The sequence below is a fragment of the Hyperolius riggenbachi genome, chromosome 10, assembly GCF_040937935.1.
Source record: "Hyperolius riggenbachi isolate aHypRig1 chromosome 10, aHypRig1.pri, whole genome shotgun sequence".
NCBI lineage: Eukaryota > Metazoa > Chordata > Amphibia > Anura > Hyperoliidae > Hyperolius > Hyperolius riggenbachi.
In genome coordinates, this window is record NC_090655.1 from 115,980,926 (window position 1) to 116,004,016 (window position 23,091).

Consider the following 23,091-nt stretch of genomic DNA (forward strand, 5'->3'; position numbering starts at 1 on the left):
TTGTGCGGTTGGACTTTGGACACAATGTGGGCTGCACGACCGCTGTCTGTAACCTAGGCCTAATGTTAATTGACAGCCATTTTTTTTGGGGGGGGGGGGGATTTTAAGTCCCCACATCATCAATTAGTGTTCGCCTTTAAAAAATAATGATGCTACATGCCTCATTTACCCTTAAAAAACTTTTTTAAAGCAATTTAAAGGGCACTTCCGGATTTTCTATCCGGATATCCGAATCCAGCCGGATAGCCCGGATAATGCGTTCGGATATCCGTAGGAACGCGGATATCTGAACAGTCAGATTCGGATATCCGATCCGGATATCTGGGTATCCGGATCCGGATCAATTTGGATTTTAAAAAGTGCTATCCGAGCACCCCTGTTGCCCAGTCAACTCATACCCCATAGGGTAGGGGCAGGTGGAATTGTTTAAGGTTGCCTGGGTCTGGTGGTCCCATCAAATTCTGCTATGGAGCCCCATAATCTGTAGCTATGCCTCTGTTAGTTACATAGTTAGTTTGGATGAAAAGACATCTGCCCATCAGAAAAAAAAACCTGTAGCAGGCGTGTCTTGATTTCACAAGAAAATTCATTATCATTTCTTGAGAACCAGCAATTGTATAAATATCCCACCACAGAGCTCACAAGCATCAGTTTCAGTCATTTCAGGCACAAACAAAATAGCTCTGCTGAACTATCCACAAAGCAAAGAATCGAACTTAGCAAGCAATGGTAAGTCTGTCTGCTTTCCTTTATGTTCATATTCAGTGTTTATTTTTATAAGTGGCTGCACTAAAAAACATTGGCTGCACTAAAAAAAACAGACATTTGTGTTGATTAGCAAACCTTTTCTCCTGAATTACCTCGCCTTACTTATATTTCACCTGAAGTGGAATATAAGTAAACAAATAAGGGGAAATAAAAAGGCAAGTGAAGATAGTTAAGAAGAGATACAATATGTCACAAAAGTAAGTAGACCTCTCACATTTTTTGAACTATGTTATTATATCTTTCATGGGACAACACTGAAGATATGACACTTTGAGCCTGATACAGGAAACCATGGTAATATTGCCTTGATTCCTGCGTCAAGCCCAAAAACACAGCGTAACTGTGTTCCGTGCTATAAAGAGGAAGTGTCACAAAAATCTTAAAATTTAAAACACATACAAATAGGAAGCACATTTCTCCCAGAGTAAAATGAGCCATGTTGCTGTCACTTACAGTAAGTAGTAGAAATCTAACATTACTGACAGGTTTTGGGCTAGTCCATTTCTCTATAGGGGATTCTCAGCATGGCCTTTATTCTTTATAAAGACATTCCCCGAAAAAGATTTACATAAAGATGCTGGCCAGGCTCCCTGCACACTATTTTGACAGTTGGACAGAGCAACTGCGATTCACTAAGAGCTTTTAAAAATAAAGAAAACCCTGAGAACCTTCCTATGAGAAGATGGGCTAGTCCAAAATCTGTTGGTAATGTCAAATTTCTACTACTTACTGTAAGTGACAGCAACATAGGAGAAAAGTAATGTATGGCTCATTTTACTCTGGGAGAAATGTACTTCTTATTTGTATGTGTTTAAATTTTAAGATTTTTGTGACAGTTCCTCCTTAAAGTGAACCTCCGGACTAAAAATCTACTCAGCAGAACTGAAAAGGCTTTGTATTTCTTTAACAGTTTCACAGCATCAGAACTTTGTTTTTCTTACCAAAGCATCATTTTTAGCTGCATTTTTAGCTAAGCTCCACCCATCAAAGAAAAAAAGCCCAGGCTTTTTTTCCCTGATGCTGATGCTATTCACGTTGCCTAGCAACTGGGAGAGGTGCTCGGGACACTGGACAGTTGGAACTGTGTCTCATGCTCCCTGTCACCTCCTTTCAACCAAAAAGATGGCTGCCATCATGAAATCAAACATTTGCCTATTCTTTTAAAACAGTGTGGGTAAAATATTATATTACCTATCTATTTTAATTAACATAACTAATGTAACTTAATGACAGTATGTTTGTTTAGGCTGGAGTTCCTCTTTAAGCCCAACTTGCGGTACTTGACTAGTATGACCGTTGCTAAGGTAACGTACACGACTAAAGATAATGCTCATTAGTAACCATAGCAACAGTTGCACTAGTCGAGTATAGTGGGTCACATTAATAGCGTTACTTGCAGTACACAGGATAGATAGTAGAGGCAATATTGTCGTGCGATGTCTGTGCATGGCAATATTAACGCATCAGGTCCTTTAATACAATGTAAAGTATTCAGTGTACAGTTTGTGTAACAGTGTAAGTTTGCTGTCTCATAAAAATAACTCAACACACAGCCAATAATGTCTAAACCCCTGGCAACAAAAGTAAGAACACCCCTAAGTAAAAAATGTCAAAATTAGACATTTTTGCTCCCCGGGATCACGTTAGGGCCTGTTTCCACTAGTGAATAGGAGCTTAAAGAGGATCTGTAACATCAAAAGATCCCCTGGGGGGTACTCACCTCGGGTGGGGGAAGCCTCCGGATCCTAATGAGGCTTCCCACGCCATCCTCTGTCCCACGGGGGTCTCTCTGTGGCCCTCCGTACAAGATGACGTCATTATTTACCTTCCCGGCTCCTGCGCAGGCGCTCTGACGGCTGTCGGCTCCGAACTACACGGAAATACCCGATCGCCGTCGGGTCTGCTCTACTGCGCAGGCGCAAGTTTCCGGCGCCTGCGCAGTAGAGCGGACCCGACTGAGATCGGGTATTTCCGTGTAGTTCGGAGCGGAAAGCAGCCACAGCGCCCCCGCTGGAGCCAGCAAAGGTAAATATTGATTTTACAGTCGGGCCTGTCACCGGCTGTTCGGAGGGCTGCAGCGAGACCCCCGTGGGACAGAGGACGGCTTGGGAAGCCTCATTAGGATCCCGAGGCTTCCCCCACCCGAGGTGAGTAACCCCCAGGGGATCTTTTTGAGATTACAGAGTCTCTTTAAGGGATGCGATGCAGCTACGCATCACTTCCGCTCCCATTCGCGTCACTTCCGCATCTCCCCAATGCGGAAGTAAATAGGAGGAGGCGGGACGCGGATGCGCCCGTGTGAGAGTATGCAGCATGCCGCAGATTTTCGGATCGCTCCACACTGCTCCACATATGCAGACGCAATGGAAACTGTTCCATTGCCGTGGATTGGTTTCAGTTTGGCCGGGGTGCAATGTATCTGTGTAGCCGCATCACACCACATGTAATGGAAATGGGCACCTACTCTTTAGTGTTACAAGGTCTCAGGTGTACTGTAAATGGTAAGCAGGTGTGTTAAATTTGGTGTGACCTAATCAAAATGAGTAGATAAGTTAGACATTTTTTATTTGTACAGGATTTAAAATGTGCAAGTAAACAGAATTCCTCCGAACTGTGAGAAGTCCTCTGCAATGGGTAATATAACATAAGGGTGGTGAGGATATCATGAATGAAAATAACATTACAATACATAACTGTAAGCAGTGAAATGTGACCGTGGAGGGAGGCATAGGGTAGTAACCACCATTGGTGTAGTAATGGGCAATGCAGAGGTTGCGACCTCACTGGGCCCCTTGGGCCAGAGGTCTCAAATGCAGTATTAGCTCATTATTGGTCCTGTGCTGGTAATGATCATTTCTATAGATGCTTTGACTAGTAGTAATCATTAAACTTTTCCCCATCCCCTTCTTGTACCTCTGACTCTGTGGTTGTCCTTGGCAGGTTTTGGTGCGCAATATCAATTGTTATGTATGGAGTCCTGGAGGGGAAAGGGGGGGGGGGGGGTCTAATGTAAAACTTGCACTGGGGCCCCAAAGTTCCTTGGGGGGGGGGGGGGGGGGAGTCTAATGTAAAACTTGCACTTGGGCCCCAAAGCTCCTTGGGGGGGAGTCTAATGTAAAACTTGCACTGGGGCCCCAAAGCTTCTTGGGGGGAGTCTAATGTAAAACTTGCACTGAGGCCCCAAAGCTCCTGGGGGGTGAGTCTAATCTAAACCTTACACTGGGGCCCCAAAGCTACTTGGGGGTGGAGTCTAATGTAAAACTTGCACTGGGGCCCCAAAGCTCCTTGGGGGGGAGTCTAATGTAAAACTTTCACTGGGGCCCCAAAGCTCCTTGGGTGAGTCTAATGTAAAACTTGCACTGGGGCCCCAAAGCTCCTTTGGGGGAAGTCTAATGTAAAACTTGCACTGGGGCCCCAAAGCTCCTGGGGGGCGAGTCTAATCTAAACCTTACACTGGGGCCCCAAAGCTCCTTGGGGGTGGAGTCTAATGTAAAACTTGCACTGGGGCCCCAAAGCTCCTTAGCTATGCCACTGCTTACCACACAACTCTGTTGCGGGAGACATCTTGATGCATTATGTAATCAGTCACTAACTTCCTCAGGAGACACAAGAGCTATAAAGAGAAAACAATATTCAGGAGTGAGAAAAGATAGACAACACATCACCATCTGAGATCAGACAGAAAATAGCACTAGTAATATTGCAATAATTTCAGAGGAACTACATTGAAAATAACATAATAAAAAAAATTGCCTAATTTTTTTTACAATATTAATGTATACATTTAGTCAGTGTTTGCCTATTGTAAAATCTTTCCTCTCCCTGGTTTACATTCTGACATTGATCACATGTGGTAACATGTCCTGGCAGGTGATCTCTGTGGAATGTTTGATTACTGAGAGTTCAAAATCCATCGCAAAGATACCTGGTCTTCCAGAAAATTCAACATAGCTAAACCTAGGCTAGACATCACTGAGAGTACATTCAATATACAGTGCTGCAATATATAGATATGGGAAGTGTTTATGGTGCTAAAACCAGGAAATATACAGTCTGGCCTAGTGCACACCAGAGCGGTTCTGCTGCGGTTTGCGATCCGCTTGCGGGTGCGGATCCGCTAGGGTAATGTATTTCAATGGGCTGGTGCATACCAGAGCGGGAGGCGTTTTGCAGAAACGCATACTCCCGGGCTGCTGCAGATTTTGGATTGCGGATGCGTTTCTGCCTCAATGTTAAGTATAGGAAAAACGGCACTTCAGAGCGGTTTGCCAGGCGGTTTTTGTTACAGTAGCTGTTCAGTAACAGCTTTACTGTAACAATACATGAAATCTACTACACCAAAAACGCTTCATAAAACCGCAAAATGCTAGCTGAAACGCTACAGAAAAATAAGAAAAAGCGTTTCAAAATCTACTAGCATTTTGCGGATCTGCTAGCGTTTTTTGGTGTGCACCAGGCCTCAAAGTGGGTATTCTGAATATTTTACTGCATTCTACTATGTGTCACTACAGTGCCTCTTTAATAATAACTTATGAGTAAATAAACCTGTAAAAACAAGTGATAAATAAGCAAGTGAAAAATAGTATGGAGATCAAGCATGTGGCTCGAGTCAGCGTGGAAGGGTGAACTCTTGTGAGATGCCAGCTGGGTCAGAGCTACTACAATAATGGTCCTGAAGTATCAGTTTGGAACAGGGATGAGCTCAAATTATGGCGAAAGGAAAATGGCCATATTTGCCCATCACTAGTTTGGACACATCATTTGAAACATGCATGCTGCACAAAAAGTGCTAGCCAGCCATAGCCCAATCAATGAATCAAGGATTGTTGTCAGAATTATCTATAGGGCATATCAAAACATGTGTTCAACAATGCTGTGTTTATTTCAATGCTCTTCAGAAGTACCTTGTGTTTGCTGTGGTCATTGTTGGATCCTTCCTTGATGCATGTGATGCATCCTGCTTTCAACGAAGGACATCAGCTGAACATAAACATATGAAGGGTAAGTCATTTCTATTCTCCTTTTTTTAAACAAACGTTATTTTAAAATGTTAAAGCTGCTGTGTACTCAGTGTTATGTGGGCTTATTAAGCAGGCCCTGCAGACACATTCACATTTGGTAGACGTGAGCTCTCTAACTGGCCACAGGCACAGTGGATGCTGCCTTGTGGCCACCAGATCATGTACCCTGGGATTGCCCCACCTTGACTGAGGAGAACAGAAGGAACTGCAATGCACAGAGTCAATCAGCACTGTCTAAGTAAGGCCAAAGATCAGGGCATGCAGCAATAAAATGTAGTCGAGGTCAGAGGCAAAAAGTAGAGCCAAACAGAAGGCAAACAAGGTCAAGGTCACAAGCCAATGGTCGGGGCAGGCAGATTGCAGGTAGAGTCAAGGTCACAGGCCAGGTCACATAGAGCAATATAGTAACAAGGCTAAATAGCAGTGGTGCAGGCTGCAGCAAGGTATAGGTTAACCCAGGCTGTCAGAACAAACAGCACTGGCTGGATGGCTGAAAGGACATTTATAGGGAAGGATCGAGTAGTTTGGTGCCAAACTCTGAATTACGTACATGTGCACTTTCGCCAACACTTGTACATGCGCACATATGCGTAATGTCCTAACGCATCGCGGGTTCAGCTACACACATAAAATTGTGATAGGTCTTATGTGCACAGGAGAGCATAACACTAAGGCACTGAAAACAGAAGAGTAAAATTGTCAGCTTTTTATTTAAAAATATTTTCCCAAAAACAGAAACGTTTTTTTGCAAAATTATCCAAAAATGCAATATAGTTAGATGGAAAGTAAAAAAAAAAAAGTCCCTCAAAACTGGCATAGATTCAAAAGTGCCGGAAGTTAATTTGGCACTGGGTTTATCGAAAAAAAAAATTCTGTCTAAAGGGCGCAGAAATTAAATTGAACCCCCTTCCCCCCCTTAACCCTCCCTGGTTTGCACCTAACCTTAACCCACCCTGGTGAGCGCCTAACCTTAACTCCCCCCAAGTGGGCACCTAACCTTACCCCGTGACGACCTAAATTAGCCCCCCCTTTCCGCCCAACTTTACTGGAAAATAGTGGACGTCGGGGGCCAACCACAATGCAAACTGCGGCAAAAGAATAAAATCAATGCTTAAAAAGTATAAAAATGCTTAGGAGGTAGTGGTGGACTTACCTCCTGCAAGCAGACACATAGACTGTGTATTCAAGACAAGGTATCTTTATTGGTAAACAGGGGCGCGCCTAGCTATTTTGTCACTCCAGGCGAGAAAACCTTTGGCACTCCCCCGCCCCATGGCGCCTTTCCCCCATGAAAATATTTGTAATGTGGCATCGTTTGATCAGGAAATAACTGTAATCAGGGGCGTAACTAGGCCCCACCGGGCCCCCCTGCAGAATTTCAGAGCGGGCCCCCCCCCTCCCTGGGGCACACTCGTGGCCGTTTTGTGGGGGCTGGAGGGGTGGCAGCATGAGGGGAAAGCCTTGGCCACAGTCGGCTTGGAGAGGGGAAGTTTCCCCCCTCTCCCTCACCTCGGGGCTCTCCCCTCTGCGCTCCCCTCCAGCTAGTTACAGTGTGAGCAGCGGGCAGATACATACCTTATTCCGTGCGTTCCACCGCAGACTCCTCGCTCTAGCGGCTGACGTCACTTCCGGAAGTGACATCACTTCCGGAAGTGACGTCAGCCGCTAGAGCGAGGAGTCTGCGGTGGATCGCACGGCAGAATGTATGTATCTGCCTGCCGCTGCCCGCTCTGTATCTAGCTGGAGGGGAGCGCAGAGGGGAGAGCCCCGAGGTGAGGGAGAGGGGGGAACTTCCCCTCTCCCCGCCGACTGTGGCCAAGGGTTTCCCCTCATGCTGCCACTCCTCCAGCCCCCACAAAATGGCCCTGAGCGGGCCCCAGGAGGGGGGGCGGGCCCCCCTGTGGTAGCATGGGCTGCAGGGCCTATTGTTACGCCACTGACCTTAATGCGGCAAGGTTTCACCACAAAAAAATTGTAATGCGGCAGCGTTTCACCAGAAATTACACTCATAGCGGCAGCATTTCACCAGAAAATACATGTAAGAAAGAAAATACATGTAAGGAAAAAGGCACACAGGGGGACATAGGGAGGGGACAGAAGGAGGCACGAGGGTCAGAAGAAGTCACAAAGGAAGACAGAAGGAGGCACAAGGAAACAGAAGGAGGCACACAGGGGGACAGAATGAGGCACAATGAAGGATAAAAAGTGACACAATGGGGGGCTGAATGAGACACAAAGGAGGACAGAAGGAGGCACAGGAGGACAAAAGGAGGTACACAGAGGGGGAAGCGGGAGGTACAGGGGGACAGAAGAAGGCATGAGGGCCAGAAGGAGGCATGGCTTAATTTTGGGGCAGGGCTTAATCCAGCAACATGGCACCCCCCGGGACTAATGGCACTCCAGGCAATGGCCTGTACTGCCTATACCTAGAGGCGCCCCTGTTGGTAAACTCCAAGGGTTAGTTGCAACGCGTTTCACAGGTTAAATCCGCTTCATCAGGCAAATAAAAGGTAGGAGTACACGACAGTGATGTGTCCGGATAACGCCTGGCACCACTACCTCCTAAGCATTTTTATACTTTTTAAGCATTGATTTTATTCTTTTGGCGCCTCTGTTCTCTTCTACAATATATCTAATATCCACCCTTGGTGGAGGGGGATACCCCTTTTTCACATCTGCAGAGTGCGACTTCTTAACCCTGAGCGGGGACAGGACAATATCCCCACCTGCCTTTACAGTGGTTGCCTGGAGGTAACCCTGGTTTGTGAATATTACTCTATACTCTTTTCATTTACCAATTTATTTGACATACTACACTATATTGGGCTCCCGATTCTCTTTTTACAATGCAAACTGCGGCTACAAATAGCAGTCACCCAGATCAAATTCTAAAATAAGACATAACAAGATAAAACCCTTTTAAGAACACACAATAAGCCAACACAAAACACATCAACATCTTAAAATGTACCTCATCCAGGACCAAGAATCTACTATAAAGAGGGACCACTGTTTTTTACCTGTCCAAGAAGATTTGAGGGAAGTCTTGTGGCCCTAGGGTCCCCTGTTGCCTCATTTCCGACCCTTTAATCTTCTGACTGGGACCCAGTTGAACAGAAGTGCCTTCTGTGTACTGTATTGGTGCTCCGAGACGTGCTACACTTAACTGCAGACACTGTTTATTGGCCTTACGCAGGTTAATGACCCCGAAATGCGTTGTCAACTATTTTTTTTTTTTTTTTTAATAAATGCATTTTTTTAAATAAATTTTTTATTTTTAGAAAAATGTCATACACATCATTAATATATATCACATACAATGGACAACAACCATAACCCACAGCTGGGTGTTCATAATAAGTATCACAAGAGTTTATCTAATTTACAAACCACATTTCCCTATTTATTCGTTCTCTTGGCCTGGTAATCATCTCTTCTTAGGTACTGATTCTTCAAATCACAACTTTCGCCTAAATTAATTATCTTCCTTTTACAGTCTCAATCATATGCCCATTCACCACATTTATTACCCATACATTCCAGGCATCCCATTCTCCCCAGCTTCCATTTTCCTCAGTTTTTCCTCCATCCTGGGTCCATCTCCTCTTTGCCATCATAATTTTATGTACTTTAATCTTCTTACTCCCTTACGCCCATGATCAAAGGTATCCCATTACTCGTCTGTACTCTAGGGTATCATTAAACCTGTCCCTTTTTTCCCTAATAAATGAATTTTATCCATATATGAAGTTTTTCCTCTGAGGTAAGTTAACTTATGTTTTAAAGTTTTTATTAACTCATTCATAAACTACCGTATTTTTTGCACCATAAGACGCACCTAGGTTTAGAGGACAAAAACCAGGGGAAAAAATATAAACTAAACCTGGTGCATCCATGGTTAAGGGGCATCTTGTGGATTATGCCCCCTTTGTACCTCATGCCCCCTTGTATCTCTTGTGTCTCACTGTGTCCTTCTCTGTACCACTTTTGTCCCCCATTTGTCCACCTGTGTCCTCCTCTATGCCCCTTTGTGTCCCCCTGTGCCCTCCATGTGTCCCCATGTGTCCTTCTCACAATAGGCACAGTACAGGGAGTCCCTGACATTGCGGCGGGTTGGAGGTTTGTATTGGCAGGCGTTCACAAGTCAGGAACTCCCTGCATTTGGATTATAAGATGCAGTGACTTTTCCCCTCACTTTTGGGGAGAAAAAGTGAGTCTTATAGTCCAAAAATACAGTAATCATTTTATTTTTTTTGGGGGGATGCCTCTCTCCCAGTGGGAGTATAAGTGGGTATCAATAGGAAGAGCAGCCCCATGTGACAACAGGGGAACCCAGAGCTATGGGAACTCCCAACGTCTTTCTCCAAATCAGGAGTCCCCTCTCCAAAACAGATGCTGTCTTCTCCACACTGGATAATCCTGGTGACTGCACTGCTACAGTATATGACATTGGCAGATGGTGGCAGCTGGCAGATGGGCTTCTTGGCTGTGGTTGTCACTGAATAAGGGAGTCTGAACTTTAAGGGAGCCCCCAAAAAGTTTTTATAGGGGGCTTTATGAGTTCTGAATTACACAATATCATCTAAAGTTATTTAAACTTCAAAATGCTGCTCTTCACTTTTAAACATCAAAGTTTTCTTTATTACATTATTTTCATCTGTTAGTTAAATACTGTATATATTTAGTTAAATTATATATAAAAAAGAACCTTACTAGAAATATATTGCACAAAGGCAAACATGCAACCTTTATTTAACGAAAGCCATAAAATAATATACTGTACATAAAGCATTAAAAGATCATCTAGTACTGTATTTACGCTCTAAAGAGCCTTAGGCTATGTTCACCAGTTACTTGGTTCTTCATTTTTTTATAACCATATCAAATTTCTTACTTTTTTAAAATAAATAAAATGCATGTCTCAAGCATTTTTAAACCCCTTATCTTTTATGCAACTAGTATTGCCCAGAATTGTTGAGATGAGCGTGGGGCTCTGCTGCCTGAAAAATACCCGTCCACATGAATCTTGATTTTGGGGATATTCTGCAAGGAGGAAGAAAACCCAGCTCCTCTTGTAAAGGACCTTTGTCTAATGTAAAGGAGAAGGGACTCTGTGGGCCAGGGGGTGACATTTGGTGTCAGGGAAAATGTTTATAAAATTTCTCTGCATAATAGACTGTATTTAGCTGGTGAGCACCGTAGCCAGTGCAGGCAGCACAGCAATGACTGGGAATTACTGTGTGAATTGCCAGTATGCCATGCCAGGTACATACATTTTCATACACAGTACTTGGCAGTTTAGCAATTTCAGATTTATTAGATTTTTTTGTAAATTGGGCCCAGATGTACTATTTTGGTTCTTCAAAATGTGCTCCAAACACCAAAGCAAGCTTTTAGCAGAGTTCTAAAAACATCTCTATGGGATTGTTGAATGTCTTGTGCCCCCTCCTCACCTGACTTCTGTTTAGAGGATTATCAAAGCACAGCGGACAGAGGTAACCCTGGACTCACACTATACCAGATGAAAAATTGGTCCTGTAAAAACGGATTCGTTTTCCATTTAAACGGATCAGTTTCTTACATTGTGCATCAATTTTTCACCCTGTTTTCTGGTCTATTCTATTTCCTACCCGCTCACGGCAGTCCCCTGCCACTACTGCTGCCGTCCATTTGCATCCGCAGCCATTGCAGTTCTCTATTCGGGTCCCTTCACACTGGAAACGCAAGTACACCGATCCCGAGGCCCCAGCAGAAGCATCATTGGCTCCAATTGATTGCAATAAACCAATGGTAATCATTCCTCCTCAGGTTATCGTTTACTAAAATGGGTGCCAGGATGTGACGTAAAATATCATTTATAATACTGATATTCTACTATTCCATGCTGTAACCGATTTTTTTTTAAATTAACTAAAATGATGACAAGTAAAAGTGGTAAAATATTGTTTAATTTACAGAGGTTGTACTACTTCGTTGATATAGTAAAATATTTTTAATACTTACTGATTTTTTACTATAACCTAACCTCTCCCTACACTCACACAGAACCTCCTCCCGGTGGTGCCTAACCCTAGGACCCCTCCCCCCCCGGTGGTGCCTAACTCTAAGACCTCCCCCAGTGGTGCCTTACCCCGGTGGTGCCTAACCCTTAGACCCCACTGGTAGTGCCTAACCCTAAGACCCCCCCCCCCAGTGGTGCCCCACCCTAAGACCCCCACTGATGGTACCTAACCCTTAGACCCCCTCCCTCATCGGTGCCTAACTTAAAGATAATTGAGGAGTCAAAAATAAACTTTTTTATATAAAAGTTTAAAGGACCACTCCAAAATCTGACAAAACCATCAGATTTTGGACTAACCCATTTTCTCATGGGAGATTCTTAAGATTTTCTTTGTTTTCTAGAGCATTTATTGAACGGCAGTTGCTACGTCTAACTGACAATATGACAATATAGTGTGCAAGTGAGTAGGGAAGCTGGCTGGTATCTTACTATTTTGTCAATTGAACTGCCATTCAGAAAATGCCTTTGAAACCAAATAAAACCCTGAGAATAGATGAGGAGATGGATTAGTCCAAAACCTGTCAGTTATGTCAGATTTTAACAGCTTCCTTTTTTTTACTGGAGTGGTCCTTTAACCACCTTAGCGGTATGGACGAGCTCAGCTCGTCCATTACCGCCAGAGGGTGCCGCTCAGGCCCTGCTGGGCCGATTTTGATGAAATAAAGAGCAGCACACGCAGCCGGCACTTTGCCAGCCGCGAGCAGCGGCGAAAGAGGGTCCCCCCAGCCGCCTGAGCCCTGCGCAGCCGGAACAAATAGTTCCGGCCAGCGCTAATGGCTGGATCGGAGGCGGCTGACGTCAGGACGTCGGCTGACGTCCATGACGTCACTCCGCTTGTCGCCATGGCGACGAAGTAAGCAAAACACGGAAGGCCGCTCATTGCGGCCTTCCGTGTTACTTTTGGCCGCCGGAGGTGATCAGAAGAACGCCTCCGGAGCGCCCTCTAGTGGGCTTTTATGCAGCCAACTTTCAGTTGGCTGCATGAAATAGTTTTTTTTTTATTTAAAAAAACCCTCCTGCAGCCGCCCTGGCGATCTTAATAGAACGCCAGGGTGGTTAAGTAAGTTTGTTGATAACAAGCGATTGTAAAAGGAAGGAAGTTCCACTTCTCTGGCATATAAAAGTGCGATCTTTATTAAAGCATAAATAAGCTGGACAACAGATTAGCTCACGCGTATTGGAGCCTCACAATCGCTCCTTAGTCATAGCTAAAATAGTTCTCTCAATAGCCACAGTTTATACATACACAGCCCCTCCCCAAAAGGGGCGGCTTAACAATACAAGCTGCAGTGACTAATACAGAGATTTTTCTCTTAAAGGCATATAACACACATAACACAAGTGCATATAAATATACAATATGGTGTTTAACTAAGAACTAAATAACACCCCCCCCCCCCCCCCCCCCCAACAACAACCTGTATTAACTGGATTGTTAGGGTACAGCACAACATCATTTAAAAAGAGATAGGGGTCATACAAAGAGACATCCTGAAAGCTTAAATGATAGATTATAGAAAAGACTCACGTCCCATCTTGAGGTCAGACCCTTGGGAAACCGAAATTTGATCCTGCTCTTGGCCAATTTGGTGGGGTGGTGAGCGGTGTACATTTTTTTCAAACGATAACAAGCGATTGTCTGATATTTTTATGCCACCCTTTTACAAACAATGTAATTGTTTTTATACACCTGGTGCCAATAGAGAAAAGATTTGCAGTGATGTGAAGGAGGCACCCTTTTTAAGAGATGCCATTATTCGGGTATTCCCCCCCCCCCCCCCCTTCAAAAACAAAAAAACAAAAAACTGTTTGTAATATTTTCGGACAGATGCAGGTAGGCGTCTGCAGTAAAGTCTGGCAAAAATACTACAAAAAAGTAGACCCTCTAGTTACACACTATTACACTATACATAAGCTGACAAATTTGGCATTTATGTTTGCAGGATGCCATTTTGAAGGAGAGCTTCACAAGTTTGGGAGTAAATGGTTGACTAAAGATTGCTGGAGCTGTACATGCAGAGATGATCAATCAGTGGGTTGCTGTTCCAGGTAAGAAAAATTGAATCTATTTAGTTTGTATTTATATAATACTAACATCTTCTGTAGCACTTTAGGCTCCTTTCACACTATCCCGTTGCATAGCGGTACTCTCCACAGCCGCTCCCCCATTAAGTTCAATGAGATTGGAAATCGTACCGCACCATGTGTAAAAATAGCCTAAAGGTGGCCACACACCATACAATTTTTTATCAATCATTTTTTTTATTGAAATAAGAAAAGACAAATACAGTAGCAAATTATATAAAACATAGGTACTATTAGAATAGCACGCAGGATGAATACAGTTATCTTCACAATGAACGCAAGTTATACAGGGGAAAGGTTCTCAAGCCATAGTGGCATAGTTCACCCTGTAGATCCAATAGGCTCGCTAATCCATGTATAATGACGAACATAAAATAAGATGTAAATATGGCAGGAACCATACAATTTTTTAAATATCTTTTCAATTGCAATACATTTTTCCGACTAATTTGTAGCATTTCTAGAATCTGATAGATGTACCACACACACATATGTTCAATTTTTACCCAATTATGAAAAAAAAATGATTGAAAACTCGTAAAAGAAATTGCTTGGGTCTGTACATCAAGTAACTGACAATCTACCCTAAACCATTCAATTTTCATAAAAATTAATCCGAAAAATCCAACCCTCCAGATCTTCTTTTATTGAATAAAAACGGGGAATTCGATTCGATTTCTCAAACGAATAAAAAAAAAAGCTTTCAATATTTTTGGGACAACAAATAGTTTTTATCAAATTGCCATAAAATTTGTCACGTACCTGGGGAGCGTGAATCCTCTGTGAAGCCGGATGGGCGCAGTCTTGGAGACCAGACGGGTGCGCCCGAAGGCAACTGCTGAGTGTATAATCCGATGTGAGCCACAGGTGCAACAGACAGAAGACGTAGCCAGGGATAAGCCAGGAGTTAGTCCAAATCAGGTGAGGTCCAGGAATGTAGGACATATGGATAGTCTAGGTTCAAAGCCAATGATCAAAGCCAGGATATAAGCTCATAAAGGTATAAGTCTTTCAGGAAACCTGAGGCTCAGGCAACGAGCATCAATTAAAGAAGTCCTTATAAAACATACTCTAGGAAGTGAGCTCACCTGCTCTCGTGTAAACAGGGATGCATAGCACATTCCAGGCACGGGAACGTCTAAAGGTCCTAGAAAGGAAAACAGTTCTGTAGTCAAAGTCCTGAGCTGGTGGGTTGCCAATGCCATGGGCAACCACTTGTAGAGGCCTGACAAAATTGGATAATTTTATTGTATGGTGTGTGGCCACCTTTACAGATTATATAATCTTGTTGCTAAGAGCTGATTCACACTGGGTCGCTTTTGAGGAGTGTTTCATCACTGGCGATCAGCTAAACGCTGTGATAATGTACTGTATACCTATGGGACCATCCTCACTGAAGCATTTGCAATTTGTATAAATCATCAATGCATGCAGCATTTTGGGAGCAAACAAAGAATTGCAAAGCGCAATTACCCAAAAAATGCAATGCTTAATCGCAATCACTAAGCGATTGTATTTCGTGTTTAAAATGTGAGCCAGCCCTAACAGTCCCTTAGATGAGCTCACAGTCTAGTCACTACCATAGTCATATATATATATATATATATATATATATATATATATATATAGTTATATATAGTATGTACTGGATACATATATCACACAACAGGAAAAAAACCAAACAGGGGCTCTTGTTCATGCTTTACGACATTTGTACAAGTGTTTAAGCTCACCGACTGTGCCAAAGTGTCCTGGATACGGAAAGTCCTACTCTAAGGCCCCGTTCAGACTGCAGAACGCAGACCGCAATGCATGCGGACCGCAACGCGTACGAACGCACGCCATCCGCGTTCGTATGCGTTGCGTGGCTGATCCCATCACTGAAAAGTGAATGGGACAGCCATGCGTTTTTACAAAAAATGCGTGCAGCATGCGTTCCCGGACCGCACAGGTCCGGAACGCATGCAGTGTGAACATCAGACATTGCACTCTATGCAATGTCTGATGTCGTGCGTGTCGGCCACCTGCGCGCGTTTCCAAAACGCGGCTGGAAACGCGTGCAGTGTGAACGGGGCCTAACTGTACAAAATGCTAGATCTCTCTACATCTTTCTAATGGGAACAATGCCAAAGCGCAAGAGTGAAATAAATGGCAGTGAACATTAAATTGAACACCTCGCCTTCCAACTAACTACTGACAGAACACTTTGGATTTATGCAATCTGCATAAATATACTATGACTGTGCAAGGGGTGGGTGTGGTTATGCAGGTTCACAGGGGATGATAATAAATAATGCAGGGGGGGGGGGGGAGCTGAGAAGGACAAACTAAACTTTGCCTTATAGTCTTTTAAAATGCAGGTTCTACTGTGACAATTTGCACTTCTGAACCCCGTCCATTCACGCAGTGCCATCTCCCATGTGTGTGTCTTACTGCCTGCACTACTGGTGCCCTGACAGTTTCTGACAGCATCAGTGCTGACAGAGCAGCCTAGCAGGTACCTACCTGCTGTAGAGAGAAGTCTGCTCACACAAGATTGTTAATGTACAGCTTTTGTGCTCGTAACGTTTTATTACATATTTAAAGATCCACCATCAAAAGTGCCAGAAGTGCAGGGTAAATACTGGGGACACTTTAACCTAGAGGAGGTGCTCCTTTGTATGTCAGAGCTGTGTTGGGTAATAATGCTGGTTGGGCTGAACTCATATTTTGTTTGACTTACACTTGTGCAACCCCTTCCCCCTTTTTAAACATGCAGCATTATGAGACACATTCCTACTGTTACTGATTGTTTTATTGGTTGCACTTGGGGGCCATAGGAGTGTACATACAGTATATGTACGCCGCGGGTGAGCTGGGCGCAGGGTGAGCCAAATGATGGCACAAGCTGCTGCCGCTCAAGTCCCCAGCAGTAATTCGGGGTCCAGTGAGCACCAGAGCCCCAAATTACCCTTACATGCTCCGCACAGTATAACATTACTAAACTTAGTTTTGGTGCTGAGCACCGTGCGCCGAAACCACCTGCTTTGACACAGGGTACTATAACTAAATTTGGAGACTTTGACCTTTAATGGCACACTTTCCTGAGTCGACTTATACTTTAGTCATCAAAAAACTTCAGCTTAAGAGGGTCAAATATTTGGGTCAGCTTATACACAAAATTGACATATATCCAAGTCTAAACAGTGTGTGTGTATACTGTGTGTATATATATATATATATATATATATATATATATATATATATATATATATATATATATATACATATATATATATACATATATACACACATTTTTGTTCCCTATATGCAATTTGGGGTGCATGTACAATTTTGGCATGGTTGGTTTGGCGGTTGCTATGCAAATCACCTAGGTTTGATACTAGAGAAGTCATGGATGCTATCTTCACACCTGCCCTGGATAAATAAATGCAGCTAGAAGAGGAGGGGGGCATGGCAGCTCCTATAGCTATTAGAAACCAGAATAACCTGCAGGAAAAAAAGAGTAGCTTGGTTCTCTTTAAATACCCCTTCTACCTGTCGACCTGATGCTACCTCTCCCCATAACTATTTATACCTTCCTATCACTTAACCTCCTCCATGGGTGATATATCAGTGCCATGCCTGGGGATATTATCCGTAGTCTGGCTATGTAATAGCAGAGTCCAGGCGCTCTATACTTCAATAGCAGCCGACACTCTGCTACAGTGTAGGCGACCAGTGGTTATTTAATAGCCAAGCATCGGCGGCCAAGTCAATAGCCGTGTACAAATTCTTCAGTCTCTCTAATAATAGCTCTCAAATCCCATTATTGGTACCCAAGCAATAATGGCACCCAAGTAAGCCACCCAGAGCACCAAAGGTACAAATTTACATTGTGGTCTATGTCATTGCATGGTATAGCTGATGGTCTATGCACCCAAATCAACTGATTTAAAAAATTCCCTCCCCGCTTAAAATAATTCCAAATCCTAACTGATCCACTGGATAATGAAACTAACCTCCCACTGCCCTATTTTCTTCCCCATCACACAACTCAAAGTGACGTTGACCTTCATCTTCATTTTGCATTCTGTCCTGGAAAACAAGTGAAGCACCAGTGCTTATCCCACTGCCACACTGCTGACAACAGTACTGCTACTACTCCTGCTTGTAACTTCAGCAGCCTCACTGCGGCCGCAGTGACACGACTGGCTGGTCAAGGTTCTTATTCACTTGAAGTAGGCGGCATGGCTTTAGATGGGCTTCAACCATGTGTATTTTATACCTCAAACTATTTTCATTGATTTTTATTTTTTGGTTATTTTAGGATTAACATCCCAATGAGCTATGACACAAGTAGATGTACACGAATTTATGACATGGAGGCATGCACCACCAAGCTGGTTTCTAAGGAAGATCCTACAAAGAATTGCCTTCCAAAATAAGGCCTGGGCTCCGAATCCAGTGTTTCTCAATACTATTACAGCTTAAATTCCTTTATGAAAGAGAGTGTTTGCCAAGTGCTCCTTCTTGAGAAAAACATCACCTCAAGTAGCCCTTTACACGCATATGTTTGTTAGGAGGACTTCATCATTGTATACAAATGCTTTTCAAATATTCCTTTATGCTCATAATATGCTAAAATGCTTATGCAAATATTGTAATCTCAATATCTACTACTGTATAATGGATTAATTGTGACAAGCTCAAGTACTCCTCTATTCCAGCAGAGGTACCCCCTGAGGTATCTGAGCACCTGAGATCTACTTCAGTTCCTCTAGCTCTGTACATCTAGCTTGACCAGAACAGAACATTGCACCAGTGCTTAAGTACTACTTGCATGTATTTGGAACAAAAATAAAGGCTGAAAATATGTGTGAGTGTTCGGCTTGACTATTTTCTCAAAACCGGTCTCTAGTAGTCGGGGACGTAAGCCTTGATGTTCAAGTTACATTTACACCCCTTACAGCTGTCCAGAGCAAACCAGTGGCAAGACCCGTGCTTCACACCATGCTTTGAGGGTTTCCTTACCCTCACACTTAGGCTTATTAGATGCAAGCCACCCATAGGTATTGGTGGTGGGATTTGCACCTGTTTTTAGATCTCCATTGACTGATCTGTCTCTGTCCCCCTCAGGGGCGTAGCAATAGGGGTTGCAGAGGTAGCGACCGCATCGGGGCCCTTGGGCCAGAGGGGCCCCGAAGGGCCCTCCTTTAACTACAGAATGAGCTCTCTATTGGTCCTATGCTCATAATAATTACTTCTGTAGATACTTTGAATAGTGGTATTCATTAACAAACTGTTCCCCATCCCCTTCTTGCACCTCTGACACTGTAGTTGCCATTGGCAGATTTTGGTGCGCCGTATAAATTGTTATGTATAGAGAGCTTGGGGGGCCCCATTGTAAAACTTGCATCAGGGCCCACAGCTCCTTAGCTACGCCACTGGTCCCCCTGTACTCTATGCAGTAACCAGTGATGATGGACAGAACTGCACAGAGCCAGACATGGTGTCTTCTGAGGTCCATAGTATTGTGACATATTGTTCTGCATGATGTCCACCCATTCTCTTGACATAGTAAACGTTAAAAAAAATATGAAGAAAACAGTAGTGAAGTGAAGCACTGAGGCAATACTGAAGGTATTTTATAACAACATGGTTTATAGAAGAATTTAGAACTAGTTAGTGAGTATCTTATCATGGTATGTATGATTCTAGGACATTTTCTGGAATATTACATTGCAATATGCACATTTTCACAGTGTAGAGCTTCTTCCATAAGGGCTTTCTGTTTACTAAAGAAAATCTAAAGCCTATAAAAAAAAACAACAGTTGAACGTACCTGGCCCTTCTTGCAGCCCTTTGCAGTCATCCTGTCCCTGTGCAATCCTTCCGAGACCCTCCAACAAACAACCCCCTCAAAACTGTTTCGCCATGTCCCTTATAATGGCATCCCTGTGCATGGCAGCATTCTGCCCAAGTGCAGTACCGGATAATTGCATGCGCAGTAGCCTCAGATTGGCCGCAACCGACCAGTTTTGAGGGGTCGCCACAGCTCGCTGGAGGGTCTCGGAAGGACGGCGTGGGCACAGGATGACTGCAAAAGGTTGCAAGAAGGGCCATGAAAGTTAAACTGTTTTTTTATGTAGGCTTAATTATGCCTTTAGGCCTTGTTCACATTACAAAATCGCTAGCGCAATCCCAAGCGCTGAGCGATTTGTTTAATGCTTTTAAAAGCGCTTTTCCCTACGCTTTACACTTAGAAAAGCACTTTCCTAAGCGCTTTTTTGGAGCATTGACGTCAGTCAGGAAGTGAACTCTTGGACCCGGAAATGAATGAATACAATGGGCCTGATTCACAAAGCGGTGCAAACACTTTGCATGCCTGTGAAAAGCCCTTTATCACAGCTAAACTAAGTTTAGGAGTGATAAAATGAAACTTGCGCGCGCGCAATCGCGCGGCGCGCGGTGCATTGTGCGCGATGCGGCCATTAAACCCTATGGGGCTGCGCGCGGAATTGCACGATTGCTTTGTGCTTGTTATCGTGCGCAAAGTCCCGCGTGCAAAGTTTTGCGCGCGGGACTTTTCGCGCGATAACAAGCACAAAGCGGTGCTAACTCAGCGGAGCAAAGCTTATCATGCCTAAAGTCTTTTTGTGAATCAGGCCCAATGTATTTGTTCATAAAATCACTTGGGAAATCGCTTTTCAAATCGCTTTTTCAAACACTTTGCGATTTCCCTATACTTTGTATTGAAGATCAAACGCTCAGAAAATAGTGCAGGAGCCGCATTTGTGATTGAGAAGAAAGCTCATCACTTATGTGAGAACACTCACATAGAGCAACATTACACTAGCGCTTTTAAGGTGATATTTAAAATTGCCAACACTAAAAAAAAAACAAAATCGCTCTTAGTGTGAACAAGCCCTTACACTGTGTTTCTAGATTTACTGTATTTGTGTTATGAAAATATACACCTAGTATCTCATGTATGCTTTAGGTTACTTGCCACGTTCCTGATCCCATGAAAATAACAGCAAAGTCCAACAACGGTTTGCTCTGATGTGCTAAATAAAGAGCCCATTAAAGAGAACCCGAGGTGTGTTTAAAGAATGTTATCTGCATACAGAGGCTGGATCTGCCTATACAGCCCAGCCTCTGTTGCTATCCCAAACCCCACTAAGGTCCCCCTGCACTCTGCAATCCCTCATAAATCACAGCCGTGCTGTGAGGCTGTGTTTACATCTGTAGTGTCAGTCTCAGCTGCTCCCCCGCCTCCTGCATAGCTCCGGTCCCTGCCCCAGTCCCTTCCCTCCAATCAGCAGGGAGGGAAGGGATGCAGGCGGGGACAGGAGTTCTGCAGGAGGCGGGGAGAGCAGCAGACTGACACTATAGAGATAAACACAGCCAGCTCTGACAAGCTGTTTGTCAGCAGCGTGGCTGTGATTTATGAGGGATTGCACAGTGCAGGGGGACCTTAGGGAGGTTTGGGATAGCAACAGAGGCTGGGCTGTATAGGCAGATCCAGCCTCTGTATGCAGATAATATTCTTCAAACCCACCTCGGGTTCTCTTTAATGATATAATTTTTAGTGAATGTCTTAAAAGACCACTGTAGCAAAAAATGTAAAATTTTAATTGCATGTAAACACATACAAATAAGAAGTACGTTTCTTCCATTGTAAAATGACTCATATACTTTTCTCCTATGTTGCTGTCACTTACGATGGGTAGTAGAAATCTGACAGAACCGATAGGTTTTGGACTAGTCCATCTCTTCATTGGGGATTCTCAGCATAGCCTTTATTATTTACAAAGATGCTCCCTGAAAAGCATTTATACAAAGATGCTGTTGTAAAGGATAGCGGAGATGCCGCCGCATGGCCAAGCGGCATGGCGGCTATCTCCGCGTATCAGCCGGCGGCCTCTGCCGCGCAACTACCGTATATTCCGGCGTATAAGACGACTGGGTGTATAAGACGACTCCCCAACTTTTCCAGTTAAAATATAAGACTACCCCTCTTCCAACGCACACCGAATTAAAATAAAAATAAAAAAATCGTATACTGGTGCTGTGTATGAACAGATACTGGTGCTGTACTGTATATGTTACCCAGTATATAACAGTATATAGTCAATTGACTTGTTGCATTGGTCAACTCTCCTTAAGTAGATTGGTCAGCTCTCCTTGTCTACCTGTTTATCAGAGCGATATGGAAGAATAGATTGCGCTCTCTCAGCAGGGAGATCTGAGAGGCGGTAACAGGATAGGGCGTATCACCCGGCATCAATGACACCCGGCGTATAAGACGACCCCCAACTTTTCAGAAGATTTTCAAGAGTTAAAAAATAGTCTTATACGCAGGAATATACAGTACATGCTGCTGCTTTGCCTGGTCCTTCTAGTGCACATAGATTGAGAGCTACGCGCGCGCGCACCAGACGACAGGACCTTTATGCAAGTAGAAGGGGAGTAAGTTGATCAGCCGGTCAGCTGACTCCAGCTGTGCTCCGGATTGGCTGAGTGACTGGGACGGCGCTGTGGAGCGCTTTGAGTATATATAGGACCAGCCTGTTAGTTGCTGGTTGTCTGCTGTTGCAAACGCTAACGTGCTAGCCCTCAGACCTTAGTCAGATCTCACAGTGTGTTAAAACCAGCTGGAGCTGGGAATTCACACTTAGCCAGTTTCTGTTGATAGCTTAAAGAGACTCTGAAGCGAGAATAAATCTCGCTTCAGTGCTCATAGTTAGCAGGGGCACGTGTGCCCCTGCTAAACCGCCGCAATAGCGCCGCTAAACGAGGGTCCCTTGACCCCCAAACCCCCCACTGCGACACTTGGTCGCAGACTTGGTCGCTCCTGGAGGCAGGGCTAACGGCTGCAGCCCTGCCTCCAGTCGCGTCTGTCAGCGGCGCATCGCCGCCTCTCCCCCGCCCCTCTCAGTGAAGGAAGACTGAGAGGGGCGGGGGAGAGGCGGAGATACGCGCTGACAGACGCGCGTGGGGCAGGGCTGCGGCGGTTAGCCCTGCCCCAACCAGGAAGCGCTCCCCCGCATTACGGAGGGGATTTGGGGGATCAGGGACCCCCGTTAAGCCGCGGGATAGCGGCGGTTTAGCAGGGGCACACATGCCCCTGCTAACTCTGAGGTCTGAAGCGAGATTTATTCTCGCTTCAGA

General features: G+C 44.2%; 1 protein-coding gene across 1 annotated transcript; it reads left to right on the plus strand.

Annotated features, from left to right (window-relative positions):
- The first annotated feature begins 620 nt into the window (after nt 1-620).
- Nucleotides 621-18,792, plus strand: LOC137535746 (beta-microseminoprotein J1-like). The gene is made up of 4 exons (XM_068257616.1): nt 621-729; nt 5,667-5,769; nt 13,794-13,899; nt 18,245-18,792. Exons 1-4 carry the CDS (start codon nt 727-729, stop codon nt 18,360-18,362), a joined length of 330 nt encoding a protein of 109 aa, XP_068113717.1. The 5' UTR covers nt 621-726; the 3' UTR covers nt 18,363-18,792.
- The last annotated feature ends 4,299 nt before the right edge of the window (nt 18,793-23,091 follow it).

What these genes read in the sequence shown, in the direction of transcription:
- LOC137535746 (XM_068257616.1), top strand. An exon ending in TGAACATAAACATATGAAGG is followed by an intron (nt 5,770 to 13,793) that starts GTAAGTCATTTC and finishes TTATGTTTGCAG; the next exon opens with GATGCCATTTTGAAGGAGAG. An exon ending in TCAGTGGGTTGCTGTTCCAG is followed by an intron (nt 13,900 to 18,244) that starts GTAAGAAAAATT and finishes TGGTTATTTTAG; the next exon opens with GATTAACATCCCAATGAGCT.